Genomic DNA, 15413 nt, shown 5'->3' with positions numbered 1-15413 from the left:
TTGTATACTCATAGAGGGGAGTCCAGTTTTCATGGGTAGAGTAGATATCATCCAATATTGTGATGCATCTGGAGAGGATCCTTTATACAGTGCAAAATCTGTAAAATCTGATGAGGCTCTAAAGGGGACATACCAAATTTCCTCAGCTGTTGAGGAAGTAGAGGCCCCAGTGGACTTTCTTGACCACAGCATCTATGTGTCTGGAGCAGGACAATTCGCTGGTGATATTTACATTAATGAACTTGTAACTCTCACCAGCTGTACCTGCATATTGGTGTGTTGAGGTGCAGTTAGTAAATCATAGGGACTGTGGGCCGTAAGTAGAAGGCAGGAAGCTTAGTCTGGATTGGATAAACTTTGTGTGAATGTGTTTGGAGATCTGGGACATTAATCTGACCCAGTTCTCCAAACAAATCTCAGGGTTGTATATGGTGACATATATGTACTTTGATAATAAATTTACTTTGAACTTTGAACCAGAGAAAAGAGTTCTGAGTTGCTAGGTGGAAGGATGGAGGGATGATTTTCCATTCCAGGGATGATGATTGAGCTCCAGGGGTTAGGCTTCTGAAGCTTGGAATACTCCCCTTGGAGGATGAAGTTCGGGGAGAAATTTGCAAGTGGACAATATCTTCATAGGCATAGAGATAGGAGAGAGAGCAAAGCTCTTTCCAAGGACCAGTGGTTAAAGACCCCATGACAAGCAAAAGGATGGGTACATTGTTTTAGCACAGAGAACAGCGACGGCCAGGAGGTCCATGTCTGCGGTGGGGTGGATCAGAGTGCTTGAGGAACAGAATTGGATAATCCATGGGGAGGATAATTGAAGGGGCCAGAGGGAGAGGGAGAGAACGGGACTGATGGGATCTATCTGCTAGGACAAAACGAAGAGTTAATGGTTTAAATGTTCTAGTATGGTTATTTACCACAAAGCTCAGGTGGCAGGGAACTTATTGATGTTATCAATAACCTGGTCTCACTAAATTTATCACAAATCTGTGGGATTTTTTTGTGGACAGTCACTTGTAACTCTGAACCCCCTCTGGGTCTCCATGTGACTCCAGTCCCACCCTTTGGTAGCCCCTCTGGTTATACCAAGCACTTCCCATTGTGTTGGCACACTGACCAATACTTGGGCAGCATTGCTGGGTATAGACAACAATGGCCACACCCTGGCAGGCCTGACAATGAGACCATAAGACATAGAAGAAGAGTTAGGCTATTCAGTCCATTGCGACTGCTCTGCCTTTCCATCATGGCTACTTTATTATCCCTCTTAACCCCATTCTTCCTCCTTCTCCCTGAACCCTTTGATGTCCTTACTATTCAAGAACCTATCAACCTCCGCTTTAAATATACTCGATGACTTGGCCTCAACAGCCATCTGTGACAATGGATTCCACAGATTCACCACTACCTGGCTAAAACAATTCCTTCTCATCTCTGTTCATCAGACTCTGATGCTCTGCTCCCAATTCGCCCTACCTTCCATCTAAATGCCTGTTCCTGCAGCAGGGACAGCTCTACCTCAAAGTACAGGTTCCGGGAACTTGCTGATCTCAACTTCAGGAATAAGTCTCATTGAGCTTGGACAACACATACAAAATGTTCGAGGAAACCGGTAGGTCAGACTACATCTATGGGGAGGGATGGAGACCCACCTATGGAGACTCAACCTCCAGATGGGTCTAGACCATAAAAGTCAACTGTTTATTCCTCTCTACAGATACTGCCTTACTTTCTGAGATCCCCCAGTGTTTTGTGAGTGCTACTCTGGATTTCCATCATCTGCAGAATCTCTTGTGTTTGCCATTGGAAGCTGGCACAGGTTTAATAGGGTGAAGGGCCTCTTATGGTACACTGGGTCCTCTGAAGGTGAGGAAGCTTTGTCTGGTGTAGATGCACCTGGTGGGAGTATTTGTGGGGATGCGTCTGAGTTGATTGCTGAAGCTGGCTGGGATCACCTCTGCGTTATTGTATGTCCATCAGCTCCAGCCCATTTCCCCATGTCTGTCTCACTCCCACCAGCCAATTCCATATCTCCCTCTTCCTCTTTCCTTCCTTCTCTCTCTTTCCTCTTTACCAAGTTCATTCTCTTATTCTACTTTTTCCATTCCCTCCTTTATTCCCTCCCCTTTCCACAATCTTACCCTCTCCCCCCCGCCAAGCATGAATCTGCTGCTGCTCACCTCGAGGGAGGGAAGAAGCTGTCACTCTTTCTGTTTTAGTTCCTCCTTCACTCCAATTCCCCCCTCTCTCCTTTGTCTCTTCCATTCTCTCCCCTCTCTGTCCCTCTCAGCTCCAGCTCCCTGCTCCTTGCTCCTTGCACACCCCACCACCCACTTTCTCTGTCATCTGACCCACTCTGCAACCTGCGGTCACAGCTCTCTCTCCCTGACCACTCACTGTGCTCCCATTCTCTGCTTGTCTTTGCCCTCCTTGGTTTTCACCCCACTCTCCCTCTCTCTGACCACACATCCCTTATTTCTGTCTTCCAAGCTGCCCTTAACTGAGTATATTGTGGGATACAGGAAGTGGACAGATGGAAGGTGGGGGATTCAGAATCAGCATCACAAACACAATCAGGTTTAGTATCACTGACATCGGTCAGGAAGTCTGTTGTTTAGCAGCAGCAGTGCAATGAAATATATAAAATATACGTTAACTCACAGTGAGAGATGGAATTACAATGAGTGGGAGTGAGAGACTGGAGGGAGAGAGTGTGAGAGTGAGGGACTGGAGGGAGAGAGTGTGGGAGTGAGGGACTGGAGGGAGAGAGTGTGGGAGTGAGGGACTGGAGGGAGAGAGTGTGGGAGTGAGGGACTGGAGGGGGAGAGAGTGGGAGTGAGGGATTGGAAGGAGAGTGTGTGGAAGTGAAGGATTAGAGGCAGAGAGTGTGATGGAATGAGGAATTGATGGGAGGGTCTGATAGAGTGGAGGGAGAGAGTATGAGGCTGTTCAAAAAAAGATGTAGGCTAAAGGCAGGGAACTACAGGCCAGTTAGTTTAACATCTGTAGTTGGAAAAATGCTTCAAGCTATCATTAAAGAAGAAATAGGCATTTGGAAAGAATTGGATCCATCAGGTAGATGCAGCATGGATTCAGCAAAGGCAGGTCCTGTTTGACAAACTTACTGGAGTTTGTTGAGGAGATAACACGCACAGTGTATAGAAGGGAACAGATGGACATTATTTACTTGGATTTCCAGAAGGCTTTCGATAAGGTGCCACATAAAAGACTTATCCATAAGATATGGATGCATAGAGATGGGGGTGATGTATTAGCATGGATAGAGGATTGGCTAACTAATGGAAAGCAGAGAGATGGGATACATGGGTGTTACTCTTGTTGGCAATCAGTGGTGAGCGGTGTACCGTAGGGGTTGGTGCTGGGCCCGCAACTGTTCACAATATACATTAATGATCTGGAAGAGGGGACCGAGTGTAGTGTATCTAAGTTTGCTGATGACACTAACTTGAGTGGAAAAAAAACTTGTGCAGAAGATACAGAGAGTCTGCAAAGAGATATAGATAGGTTAAGTGAGTGGGCAAGGGTCTCGCAGATGGAGTACAATGTTGGTAAATGTGAGGTCATCCGCTTTGGGAGGAGATATGGAAGATCAGATTACTATTTAAATGGTAAAAAATTACAACATGCTGTTTTGCAGAGGGAATCGGGAGTGCTTGTGCATGAATCACAAAAGGTTGGTGTGCAGGTGCAGCAGGCTGTCAAGGCAAATGGAATGTTGGCCTTCATTGCTAGAGGGATTGAATTTAAGAACAGGGAGGTTACGCTGCAACTGTACGGGATACTGGTGAGGCCGCACCTGGAGTACTGTGTGCAGTTCTGGTCTCCTTACTTGAGGAAGGATATACTGGCGTTGGAGGTGGTTCAGAGGAGGTTCACCAGGTTGATTCCAGAGATGAGGGGATTAGACTATGAAGAGAGATTGAGTCACCTGGGGCTGTACTCACTGGAATTCAGGAGGGGAGATCCAATAGAAACATAGAAACATAGAAAACCTACAACACAATACAGGCCCTTCGGCCCACAAAGCTATGCCGAACGTGTCCTTACCTTAGAAATTACCCAGGGTTACCCGTAGCCCTCTGTTTTTCTAAACACCATGTAACTGTCCAGGAGTCTCTTAAAAGACCCTATCATATCCGTCTCCACCACCATCACTGGCAGCCCATTCCACACACTCACCACTCTCTGCGTAAAAAAAACTTACCCCTGACATCTCCTCTGTACCTACTTCCAAGCACCTTAAAACTGAGCCCTCTTGTGCTAGCCATTTCAACCCTGGGAAAAAGCCTCTGACTATCCACACAATCAATGCCTCTCATCATCTTATACATCTCTATCAGGTCACCTCTCATCCTCCATTGCTCCAAGGAGAAAAGGCCGAGTTCACTCACCCTATTCTCATAAGGCATGCTCCCCAATCCAGGCAGCATCCTTGTAAATCTCCTCTTCACCCTTTCTGTAGTTTCCACATCCTTCCTGTAGTGAGGCAACCAGAACTGAGCACAGTATTCCAAGTGGGGTCTGACCAGGGTCCTATATAGCTGCAACATTACCTCTTGGCTCCTAAACTCAATCCCATGACTGATGAAGGCCAATGCACGGTATACTTTCTTAACCACAGAGTCAACCTGTGCAGCTGCTTTGAGTGTCCTATGGACTCGGACCCCAAGATCCCTCTGATCCTCCACACTGCCAAAAGTCTTACCATTAATATTATATTCTGCCATCATATTTGACCTACCAAAATGAACCACTTCACACTTACCTGGGTTGAACTCCATCTGCCACTTCTCAGCCCAGTTTTGCATCCTATTGATGTCCTGCTGTAACCTCTGACAGCCCTCCACACTACCCACAACACCCCCAACCTTAGTGTCATCAGCAAATTTACCAACCCATCCCTTTACATCCTCATCCAGGTCATTTATAAAAATCATGAAGAGTAGGGGTCCCAGACCAGATCCCCGAGGTGACCGACCTCCATGCAGAATATGACGGGTCTACAACCACTCTTTGCCTTCTGTGGGCAAGCCAGTTCTGGATCCACAAAGCAATGTCCCCTTGGATCCCATGCCTCCTTACTTTCTCAATAAGCCTTGCATGGGGTACCTTGTTAAATGGCTTGCTGAAATACATATACACTACATCTACCGCTCTCCCTTCATCAATGTGCTTCATCACATCTCATAAGGCACGGCCTGCCTTTGACAAAGCCACGCTGACTATTCCTAATCATATTATGCATCTCCAAATGTTCATAAATTCTGCCTCTCAGGATCTTCCCCATCAACTTGCCAACCACTGAAGTAAGACTCACTGGTCTATAATTTCCTGGGCTATCTCTACTCCCTTTCTTGGATAAGGGAACAAAATCCTCAACCCTCCAATCCTCTGGAACCTCTCCCATCCCCATTGATGATGCAAAGAGGCTCAGCAATTTCCTCCCTTGCATCCCACAGTAGTCTGGGGTACATCTCGTCTGGTCCCAGTGTGATCCAACTTGATCCTTTCCAAATGCTCCAGCACATCCTCTTTCTTAATATCTACATGTTCAAGCTTTTTAGTCTGATGTAAGTCATTCCTACAATCGCCAAGATCCTTTCCCGTAGTGAATACTGAAGCAAAGTACTCATTAAGTACCTCTCCTATCTCCTCCGGTTCCATACACACTTTTCCACTGTCACACTTAATTGGTCCTACTCTCTCACGTTTTATCCTCTTGCTCTTCACGTACTTGTAGAATGCCTTGGGGTTTTCCTTGATCCTGTCTGCCAAGGCCTTCTCATGTCCTGTTCTGGCTCTCCTAATTTCCTTCTTAAGCTCCTTCCTGCTAGCCCCATAATCTTCTAGATCTTTATCGTTATCTAGTTTTTTGAACCTTTCATAAGCTCTTCTTCTTGACTAGATTTACAACAGCCTTTGTACACCATGGTTCCTGTACCCTACCATCCTTTCCCTGTCTCATTGGAATGTACCTATGCAGAACTCCACGTAAATATCCCCTGAACATTTGCCACATTCCTTCTGTACATTTCCCTAAGAACATCTGTTCCCAATTGATGCTTCCAAGTTCCTGCCTGATAGCTTCATATTTCCTCTTACTCCAATTAAGCACTTTCCTAACAGATAAAATTATGAAAGGGGTAGATAAGATAAAGGCAGGAAAGTTGTTTCCACTGGTTGGTGAGACAAAAATTAGAGGACATAGCCTCAAGATTCGGGAGAGTAAATTTAGGATGGAGATGAGGAGGAACTGCTTTTCCCAGAGAGTGGTGAATCTGTGGAATACTCTGCCCAATGAAGCACTGGAGGCTACCTCAGTAAATATACTTAAGACAAGACTGGATAGATATTTGCAGGGTAGAAGAATTAATGTTATGGGGAAAAGGCAGGTACGTGGAGATGAGTCCATGACCAGATCAGTCAGGATCTTATTGAATGGCAGAGCAGATTTGAAAGGCCAGGTGGCTGACTCCTGCTCCTATTTCTTATGTTCTCGTGTTGTGTAATTGATGGATTGGGGAGAGAGAGGGAGAAAGAGAGAGAAGAGTGTGTGTGTGGGAATGAGGGATTGGAGGAGGAGGATGTGGGGTGAGGGATTGGAGGGAGAGGCTGTGGGAGTGAGGGATTGGATGAAGAGGGTGTGGCAGTGAAGGATTATAGGGAGAGGGTGTGGGAGGGAGGGATTGGAGGGAGATGGTGTGGGAGTAAAGGATTGGAGGGAGAGGGTGTGGGAGGGAGGGATCGGAGGGAGATGGTGTGGGATTAGAGGAGAGGGTGTGGGAAGAAGGGATTGGAGGGAGAGTGGGATTGACGGATTGGAGGGAGGGGGTGTGGGAGTGAAGGAATGGAAGGAGGGGTTGTGGGAGTGAGGGATTGGAGGGAAAGTGTGGGTGGGATTGGAGGGAGAGGGTGTGGGAAGGAGGGATTGGAGAGAGGGTGTGGGAGGGAGGGATCGGAGGGAGGGGGTGTGGGAGGAAGGGATTGGAGGGAAAGTGTGGGAGTGAGGGATTGGAGAGAGGGGATGTGGGAGTGAGGGATTGGAGGGAGAGAGTGTGGGAGTGGGGGTTTGGAGGGAGAAGTGGGAGTGAGGGTTTGGAGGGAGAGGGTGTGGGAGAGAGGGATTAGAGGGAGAGGGTATGGGAGTGGATTGGAGGGAGAGGTAGGAGTGAGGGATTGGAGGGAGAGAGTGTGGGAGTGAGGGATTGGAGGGAGAAGGTGTGGAAGTGAGGGATTGGAGGGAGAGGGTGTGGGAGAGAGGGATTGGAGGGAGGTGTGTGGGATTGGAAGGAGAGGGTATGGGAGGGAGAGATTGAAAGGTGAGGGTGTGGGATTGGAGGGAGAAGGTGTGGGAGGGAGGGATTGGAGGGAGGTGTGTGGGATTGGAAGGAGAGGGTGTGGGAGGGAGAGATTGAAAGGTGAGGGTGTGGGAGTGAGGGATTGGAGGGAGAGGGTGTGGGAGAGAGGGATTAGAGGGAGAGGGTATGGGAGTGGATTGGAGGGAGAGGTGGGAGTGAGGGATTGGAGGATGGAATGTGTGAGTGAGGGATTGGAGGGAGGTGCTGTGGGAGTGAGGGATTGGAGGGAGGTGCAGTGTGAGTGAGGGATTGGAGGGATGGAATGTGTGAGTGAGAGATTGGAGGTGTTGTGCTCGGTATGAAGGGTATTGTGGTGTACATGAGGATGCCTGCAGCATACGGGCTGTTGAACTGAATTTTATTGATCATGTTGTTTGTACAAAATGTGAACTTCTGCCATGTGTGTGTGACTACATGAGTAGCAGCAGATTCATCCATTATTTGCAACATCATCTCCTCTTCTTGAAAAACTAGAAAAAAACTATGTACTGTGGTGCCAGAAAATTTGTGAACTCTGTTGAAATTTCTCTATTTCTACATGAATATGACCTAAAATGTGATGAGATCGTCACATAAGTCCTAAAGCTATATATGGAGATCCCAATTAACTAAATAACAAAAAAATATACTTGGACATTTATTTATTGAGAAAAATGATCCGATATTACATGTATTTGCTCGAAATAGTATGGGAACCTTTGCTTTCAGTAACTGGTGTGACCCTCTTGTACAGCAATAACTTCAACCAACCACTTCTGGTAACTGTTGATCAATCCTGGACATCGGCTTGGAGGAATTTTTTGGCCATTCCTCCTTACAAAACTGGTTCAGCTCTGGGATGTTGGTGGGCTTCCTTGCATGGACTGCTTGCTTCAGATCCTTCCACAACACTTCTATAGGATTAAGGTCAAGTCTTTGACTCAGCCATTCCAAAACACGAATTTTCTTCTTTTTAAACCATTCTGTTGTTGCTTTACTCTTGTCATTCCGATCATTGTCTTGTTGCATTATCAAACATCTATTAAGCTTCAGGTGATGGACTGCTGCCCTGAACATTCTCCTGTAAAGTGCCTTGATACAATTTGAGTTTATTGTTCTCTCAATGATTGCAAGCTGTCCAGGCCCTGAGGCAGCAAAGCAGCCCCAGACAATGATGCTCCTTCCACCATGTTTCACAGTTGGGATGAGGTTTTGGTGTTGATGTCCAGTGCCCTTTTTCCTCCAAACACAGCATTGTGCATTTCTGCCAAAAAGTTCAACTTTTGTCTCATCTGTCCACAGAACATTGTCCCAGAAGCGTTGTAGAAGATCCAGATAATCTTTTGCAAACTTGAGGTTTTTTTCTTTGGAGAGCAATGGTTTCTTCCGTGGTATCATTCCATGAACACCATTCTTGTTTGTTGTTTTTCTTATAGTGGACACATGAACAGAGACCTGAGCAAGTTCCAGAGATTTCTGCGTGTCTTATACTGTTACCCTTGGGTTCTTTTTCACCTCCTTCAGCATTGTATGTTGTGCTCTTGGTGTGATCTTTGCAGGATGCCTACTCCTACAGAGAGTAATAACAGTACTGAGTTTCCTCCATTTGTAGACAGTTTCTCTTACTGTGGACCGATGAACACTCAGGTCTCTAAAAATGCTTTTGTAGCCTTTTCCAGCTTGATGCGTCTCTACAATTCTTCTTCTAATGTCCTCTGAAAGTTGTTTTGATCAAAGCATGGTGCACATAAACAGATCTTTCTTGAGAAGAGCAGGCTCTGTCAAACCTGACTTTGTGTGTCTTTTTTATAGGGCAGGGGACCTCTACAACCCACACCTCTAATCTCATCTCATTGATTGGAACACCTGACTCCAAATAGCTTTTGCAGAAGACTTTACCCTAGAGCTTCACATACTTTTCCCAACAAATATATGTGGCACTGGCAACACACTCTGAAGAGCAACTGCGACACCTCATGGACAGCTTCTCAAGAGCCTGCCAGGACTTCAGCTTGACCATCAGCCTGAAGAAAACCAATGTGTTGGGCCAAGGCGTTGAGCACCCCCTTGCCATCACCATCAACAACTACGAGCTGGAGGTAGTTCACGAGTTTACATACCTTGTCTCCACCATCACAGACAGCCTCTCCCTAGACCCCGAGATCAACAGACGGATCGGACGAGCAGCCTCAACATTCGCCAGGCTGACAAAGAGAGTCTGGGAGAACAGAAAGCTGACGACGCACACCAAGGTTGCAGTCTACAGGGCCTGCGTCTTCAGCACACTGCTTTACGGCAGCGAGACCTGGAGACTCTACTCCAGACAAGAGCGGCGTCTCAACGCCTTCCACCTTCGCAGCCTGAGACGCATCCTGGACATCACGTGGACTGACCGAGTCACCAACAATGAGGTCCTGGCCCGCGCCCAGATACCCAGCCTCTTCACCCTGCTGCAACAACGCCGTCTCCGCTGGCTGGGCCACGTACACTGCATGTCAGATGGGAGGATCCAGAAAGACCTGCTGTACGGGGAACTGGCCTCCGGCAAGAGAGCACAAGGGCAGCCCCATCTTCGTTTCAAAGACGTTTGCAAGAGAGACAGGAAGTCACTGAAAACGAATGTCGAGAGGTGGGAGGACATCGCAAGCGATCGCTCCCACTGGAGGCTGGAACTACGCAGAGGTCTAAAAAGAGGAGAAGAGAAGCTGAGGCTTGCTGCTGAAGAAAAGCGCACTCGTCGGGAAAGCAGCACCAAGACAACACTGGAGGACAGCGCCTTCAAGTGCAGCCGATGAAGCCGAGACTGTCACTCCCGTGTGGGACTCTACAGCCACAACAGACGCTGCTCTAACACAACTGAAGCAAGACCTTCCAGGCACAGGTCCATGGTCTCGCAAGACTAACGGATGCTACCAGTTACCAGTTATATGTAATATTGGATCATTTTTCTCAATAAATAAACAAGTGTAATACTTTTGGTGTTATTTATTTAATTTGGTTCTCTATATCTAGTCTTAGGATTTATGTGAAGATCTGATCACATTTTAGGTCATATTTATACAAAAATAAAGAAAATTCTACAGGGTTCACAGACTTCCTAGCACCACTCTATATATTTGTTGTGTATAGAATTGCATTGAAATTACATTCACTGACACTGTCGGTTCACTTTACCTGTAGCATGTAACTTATGCTCCTTATACAAATATAAAAAAGAATTGCCACGATAACTGTCGTTCTTTGTTTTTAACTGCCTCTCACTCTCTATTTGTATTCTTCCCTTTTTTCCCCAATTCCCTTTTTTAAAAAACACAGTCTGATTTTGTGATATGTTTTCAACATTAGAACTCTTCTTAAAAACGCTAAATCTAGTGGAGGTCAGAGTAGACTTCATGAACACTTCTGCATATTGAGAGGATTGTTCTGCCTCTTTCATCACTTATCCTAAGTTATTAGGCTGTAGAGTATATCTCTGTGGTGGGACGGATAAACAACTATATCTGGTGCAGGTTCCTGGAAGTGTTGGAGTGGATTGTGGTTCTTGGACAGGTGTGTCCACCTCAGGTAAGTGGTTCTTGTTATATGGCTCAGGCCACTCTATTTATTTCTCTTCTTTGAAGGCACATAAGCGCACACCTGTTCCGCCTGATTTCACCTTGTGGTGCTCCGATCACAAACGATCGTGGTGTATGCTGCCTGAATTTTGTTTGGTGGATTGGCCTAGAACCCGAACAGCTTCACCATTCCCAAGTGTCAACGAAGATTTTGCTCTGTCTCTGAGATAATGCATGCTCTTCGATTTCTTATGGTGGGTTCTCTCAAAATGTCTCACTTTGTCTTAGTTTGGTGAGTGAGGTTGGAGAAGGGAAGGAAGAATGCGCAGGCTTATTCTCAGCCTCCAGCCATTGATGGCTGTGATGGACTGTAGCCATTACAAGAGGTGCGGAGTGATAAGCTAACATTGCTTTGTTGACGTCTTTTGCCTTCAGTAGGAGACTGCTCTTTCCACTTCTCCATTTGCCTGTAGGTACCGTGGACTAGTTGTTTGGCGTTTGAACTCATCATCTCTAGCAAAGGCTTTGTATTCTGAGCAGTTGAATTGTGGACCGTTGTCTGACACAAGTGTCTCCGGTATTCTATGCCGAGCGAATACAGCTTTCAGGTGCTGTGTAACCGCTGCTGAGGATGTAGAGGACAGCTAGGACTCTCAACATTCTGCGAGTAGTAAACCGGAGTTAGTCCTGACGAAGGGTCTCGGCCTGAAACGTCGACTGCACCTCTTCCTAGAGATGCTGCCTGGCCTGCTGCATTCACCAGCAACTTTGATGTGTGTTGCTTGAATTTCCAGCATCTGCAGAATTCCTGTTGTTTGAGAAGATATTTGTCTCTTTTCAGCTCGAAGATGTCTGTGTCTGCAATCTGCCATGGAATGTAGGAATTCTGTGGGACAGAGAAGTTCAGTATGATTTTTGTGCAGTTTTCTGCATGGCTTTGTATAATATCCCAGCTGTGTGCTCAGACCAGGCCACTACATGGATTGCCTTGCTCTTAGGCGACAGTTTTTACTGCCTTGATGCCCTTGGTGGATTTGACTGATGATTTTGGTGTGGATGGAAGCAGGAATAATAAATCTGGAGCCCTTTAGCAGCAAACCATCAAGAATGGTGAGTGTATCCCTTTCAAGCCAGGAAGGTCTGAGTTCATGAGTTCCCTCTGGAACAGCTAGCCGTCTATGCTCACAGTATTGCAAGACCTTGTTGCAAAATTTGGTCCTTTTTCTGTTCAGGTTGAATTTTGTCCAGTTTACTCTGTGATGTAGGACAGTTTCCATGTACCTATGCTAAGAAGATGTTGGTATCTTCCATGAGGGTGGTGTCAGCTTTTGTGCACTCAGATTTGTCTGGCATCCTCAACAGAGAGTCTGATGTTGTGCCGGGGATATGTTCAAAATTGTAACACTATTTCATAAGCCTTATCCTGAATCTTTGCAGATGTGGAGGTAAGTCATCCAAGTGTTTTGAGCTGAGGAGACTGACAAGTAACTTGTGGGTGTTTCAAGAAGGAATTTAGTGCCCATCAAGTTGCAGCTGAAGTGTCCACAAGCCCACACGAGAGCTAGTGTCTCCTTTTTGATTTGGGAGTAACGCTGTTCTGTGGGAATCAGTGCTCTTGATGCATATGCCACCTGTTTCCAAACATTTTTCCACTGCACTTTTGCATGAGCAACCCCCCCCCCATCCCCCCCTGGCCAGGACAAAGGAAGAGGTATCTGTTGTGATCTTGGTTGCTTGGTTCAGATCAAAGAACGGCAATGCTGGCAGAGAGATAAGCTCTGCTTTAGGTGATGAGAATGACGTCTCCTGTGGTACACCCCAGATCCAAACATTTCTCTGAGAGAAAAGGTCACTTAGTGTCTTTGTTTCCTCTGCCAAATCTGGAATGAACATTCCCAGCTGGGTTATCATGCCAAGGAAACTTCAGATCTCTGATGCATTCATAGACTGTTCCATGTTCCAAACTCCTGCCAGTTTGTCTAAATCTGGTTTCACTCCCTCTGAGGACAGTTGGTGGCCTAAGAACTTCACCTCCACTTTTTGCGAATTCACATTTTTCTTGTTCATGGTGATCCCATCTTGTTTCTGTTTCTCCAAAGCAGCTTCCACTCTTCTGTCAGTTCCTCACTTGAGCCTCCGAGGTTGAGTATATCATCTATGTGGCAGACTCCTGCTTCCAGTCCTTCCAAAACTTAGTACATTCACATCTGAAAGAATTCTCACTGAATCGAGGCTGAAGGATAATTGTAGTTGGGAGCTGAATGTCCAAGTTTACACATTGTATGGGAGGGATAGGAAGGTAGGCAGAGGGGGTGGTGTGGCTCTGCTGGTAAAGAATGGCTTCAAATCAGTAGAAAGATGTGATATAGGATTGGAAGATGTTGAATCCTTGTGGGTTGAGTTAAGAAACTGCAAAGGTAAAAGGACCCTGGTGGCAGTTATATACTGGCCTCCAAACAGTAGCTGGGATGTGGACCACAGATTACAGTGGGAAATAGAAAAGGCGTGTCAAAAGGGCAATGTTATGATAGTCTTGGGAGGTTTCAACATGCAGGTCAATAGGGAAAATCAGGTCGGTATTGGATCTCAAGAGAATGAGTTTGTTGAATGCCGACGAGGTGGCTTTGTAAAGCAGTTTGTCGTTGAGTCTACTAGGGGATCAGCTCTACTGGATTGGGTGTTATGTAATGGACCAAAGGTGATTAGGGAGCTTAAGGTAAAAGAACCCTTAGGAGGCAGTGATCACATTATGATTGAGTTCAACTTGAAATTTGATAGGGAGAAAGTAAAGTCTGATGTAGCAGTATTTCAGTGGAATAAAGAAAATTACAGTGGAATGAGAGAGGATTTGGCCAAAGTAAATTGGAAGGAGATGCTGGCAGGGATGACAGCAGAGCAGCAATGGCGTGAGTTTCTGGGAAAAATGAGGAAGGTGCAGGATAGATGTTTCCAAAAACAAAGACATGCTCAAATGGCAAAATAGTACAACTGTGGCTGACAAGGGAAGTCAAAGCTAATGTTAAAGCAAAAGAGAGGGCATACAACACAGCAAAAATTAATGGGAAGACAGAGGATTGGGAAGCTTTTAAAACCCTACAGAGAGTAACTAAAAAATCATTAGGAGGGAAAAGATGAAATATGAAAGCAAGCTAGCAAACAATATCAAAGTGGATAGTAAAAGCTTTTTACAGTATGTACAAAATAAAAGAGATAAGAGAGTGGAGATAGGACCGCTAGAAAATGAGACAGGAGAAATAATAATGGGGGACAAGGAGATGGCAGATGAACTAAATGAGTATTTTGCATCAGGCTTCACTGTGGGAGACACTAGCAGTATGCCAGATGTTCAGATGTTGAAGGGTGTGAGGGAAGAGAAGTGAGTGCAGTTACTACGACAAAGGAGAAATGCTCAAAAAGCTGAAAGACCTAAGGGTACATAAATTACCCAGACCAAATGAACTGCACCCTAGGGTTTTGAAAGAGGTAACGTTAGAGATTGTGAAGACATTAGTAATGATCCTTCAAAAATAATTGGACTCTGGCATGGTGCCAGAGGGCTGGAAAATTGCAAATGTCACTCCACTCTTTAAGAAAGGAGGAAGGCAGCAGAAAGGAAATTATAGATCAATTAGCCTGACCTTAGTGGTTGGGAAGATGTTGGAGTCATTTGTTAAGGACGAGGTTATGGAGTACTTGGAGCCACAGGACAAGACAGGACAAAGTCAGCATGGTTTCCTTAAGAGAAAATAGTGTCTGATGAACCTGTAGGAATTATTTAAGGAGATTACAAGTAGCATAGATAAAGGGGATGTAGTAGGTGTTGTATATTTGGACTTTCAGAAGGCCTTTGACAAAGTGCCAAACATGAGGCTGCTTACCAAGTTAAGAGCCCATGGCATTACAGGAAAGTTACTGGCATGATTAGTGCATTGGCTGATTGGTAGGAGGCAGCGAGTGGGAATAATAAGATCCTTGTTTGGTTGACAGCCAGTGACTAGTAGTGTTCTGCAGGGGTCGATGTTGGGACCACTTCTTTTTATGCTGTATATCAATAATTTAGATGATAAAATAGATGGCTTTGTTGCCAAGTTTGCAGTTGATACAAAGATTGGTGGATGGGCAGGTCGTGTTGAGGAAACAGATAGGCTGCAGAAGGACTTAGACAGATTAGGAGAATGGGCAAGAAAGTGGCAAATGAAATACAATGTTGGAAAATGCATGGTCATGCACTTTGGTAGAAGAAATAAAATGCAGAATATTTTCTAAACAGGGAGATAATCCTAAAATCTGAGATGCAAAAGGACTTGGGAGTCCTGGTGCAGAACAACATGAAGATTAACTTTCAGGTAGAGTCAGTAGTGAGGAAGGCAAATGCAATGTTAGCATTTGGTTCAAGAGGTCGAGAATACAAGAGCAGAAATGTGATGCTGAGGCTTTATAAGGCACTTGTGGCCTCACCTTGAGTATTGTGAACAGTTTTGGGCTCCTCATT

The 15413-nt window shown here is 45.7% G+C and overlaps 1 protein-coding gene across 7 annotated transcripts in view; it reads left to right on the top strand.

Annotated features, from left to right (window-relative positions):
- Positions 1-15413, top strand: part of LOC140185629 (uncharacterized) — a 215782-nt gene that overhangs the window by 2608 nt on the left and 197761 nt on the right. For 3 of the 7 annotated variants that reach the window (XM_072239059.1, XM_072239061.1, XM_072239060.1), the window contains exon 2: positions 9180-10331. The exons of the other annotated variants lie outside the window; for them this stretch is intronic. In XM_072239059.1, the coding sequence (XP_072095160.1) occupies positions 9344-10162 (819 nt within the window). In that variant the 5' untranslated portion in view covers positions 9180-9343 and the 3' untranslated portion in view covers positions 10163-10331. Of the gene's footprint in view, positions 1-9179; positions 10332-15413 lie in introns of those variants that run through there. 7 annotated transcript variants of the gene reach the window in all.

The sequence above is a fragment of the Mobula birostris genome, chromosome 21, assembly GCF_030028105.1.
Source record: "Mobula birostris isolate sMobBir1 chromosome 21, sMobBir1.hap1, whole genome shotgun sequence".
Classification (NCBI taxonomy): Eukaryota; Metazoa; Chordata; class Chondrichthyes; order Myliobatiformes; family Myliobatidae; genus Mobula; species Mobula birostris.
This window is presented reverse-complemented; position numbering and strand designations above follow the sequence as displayed.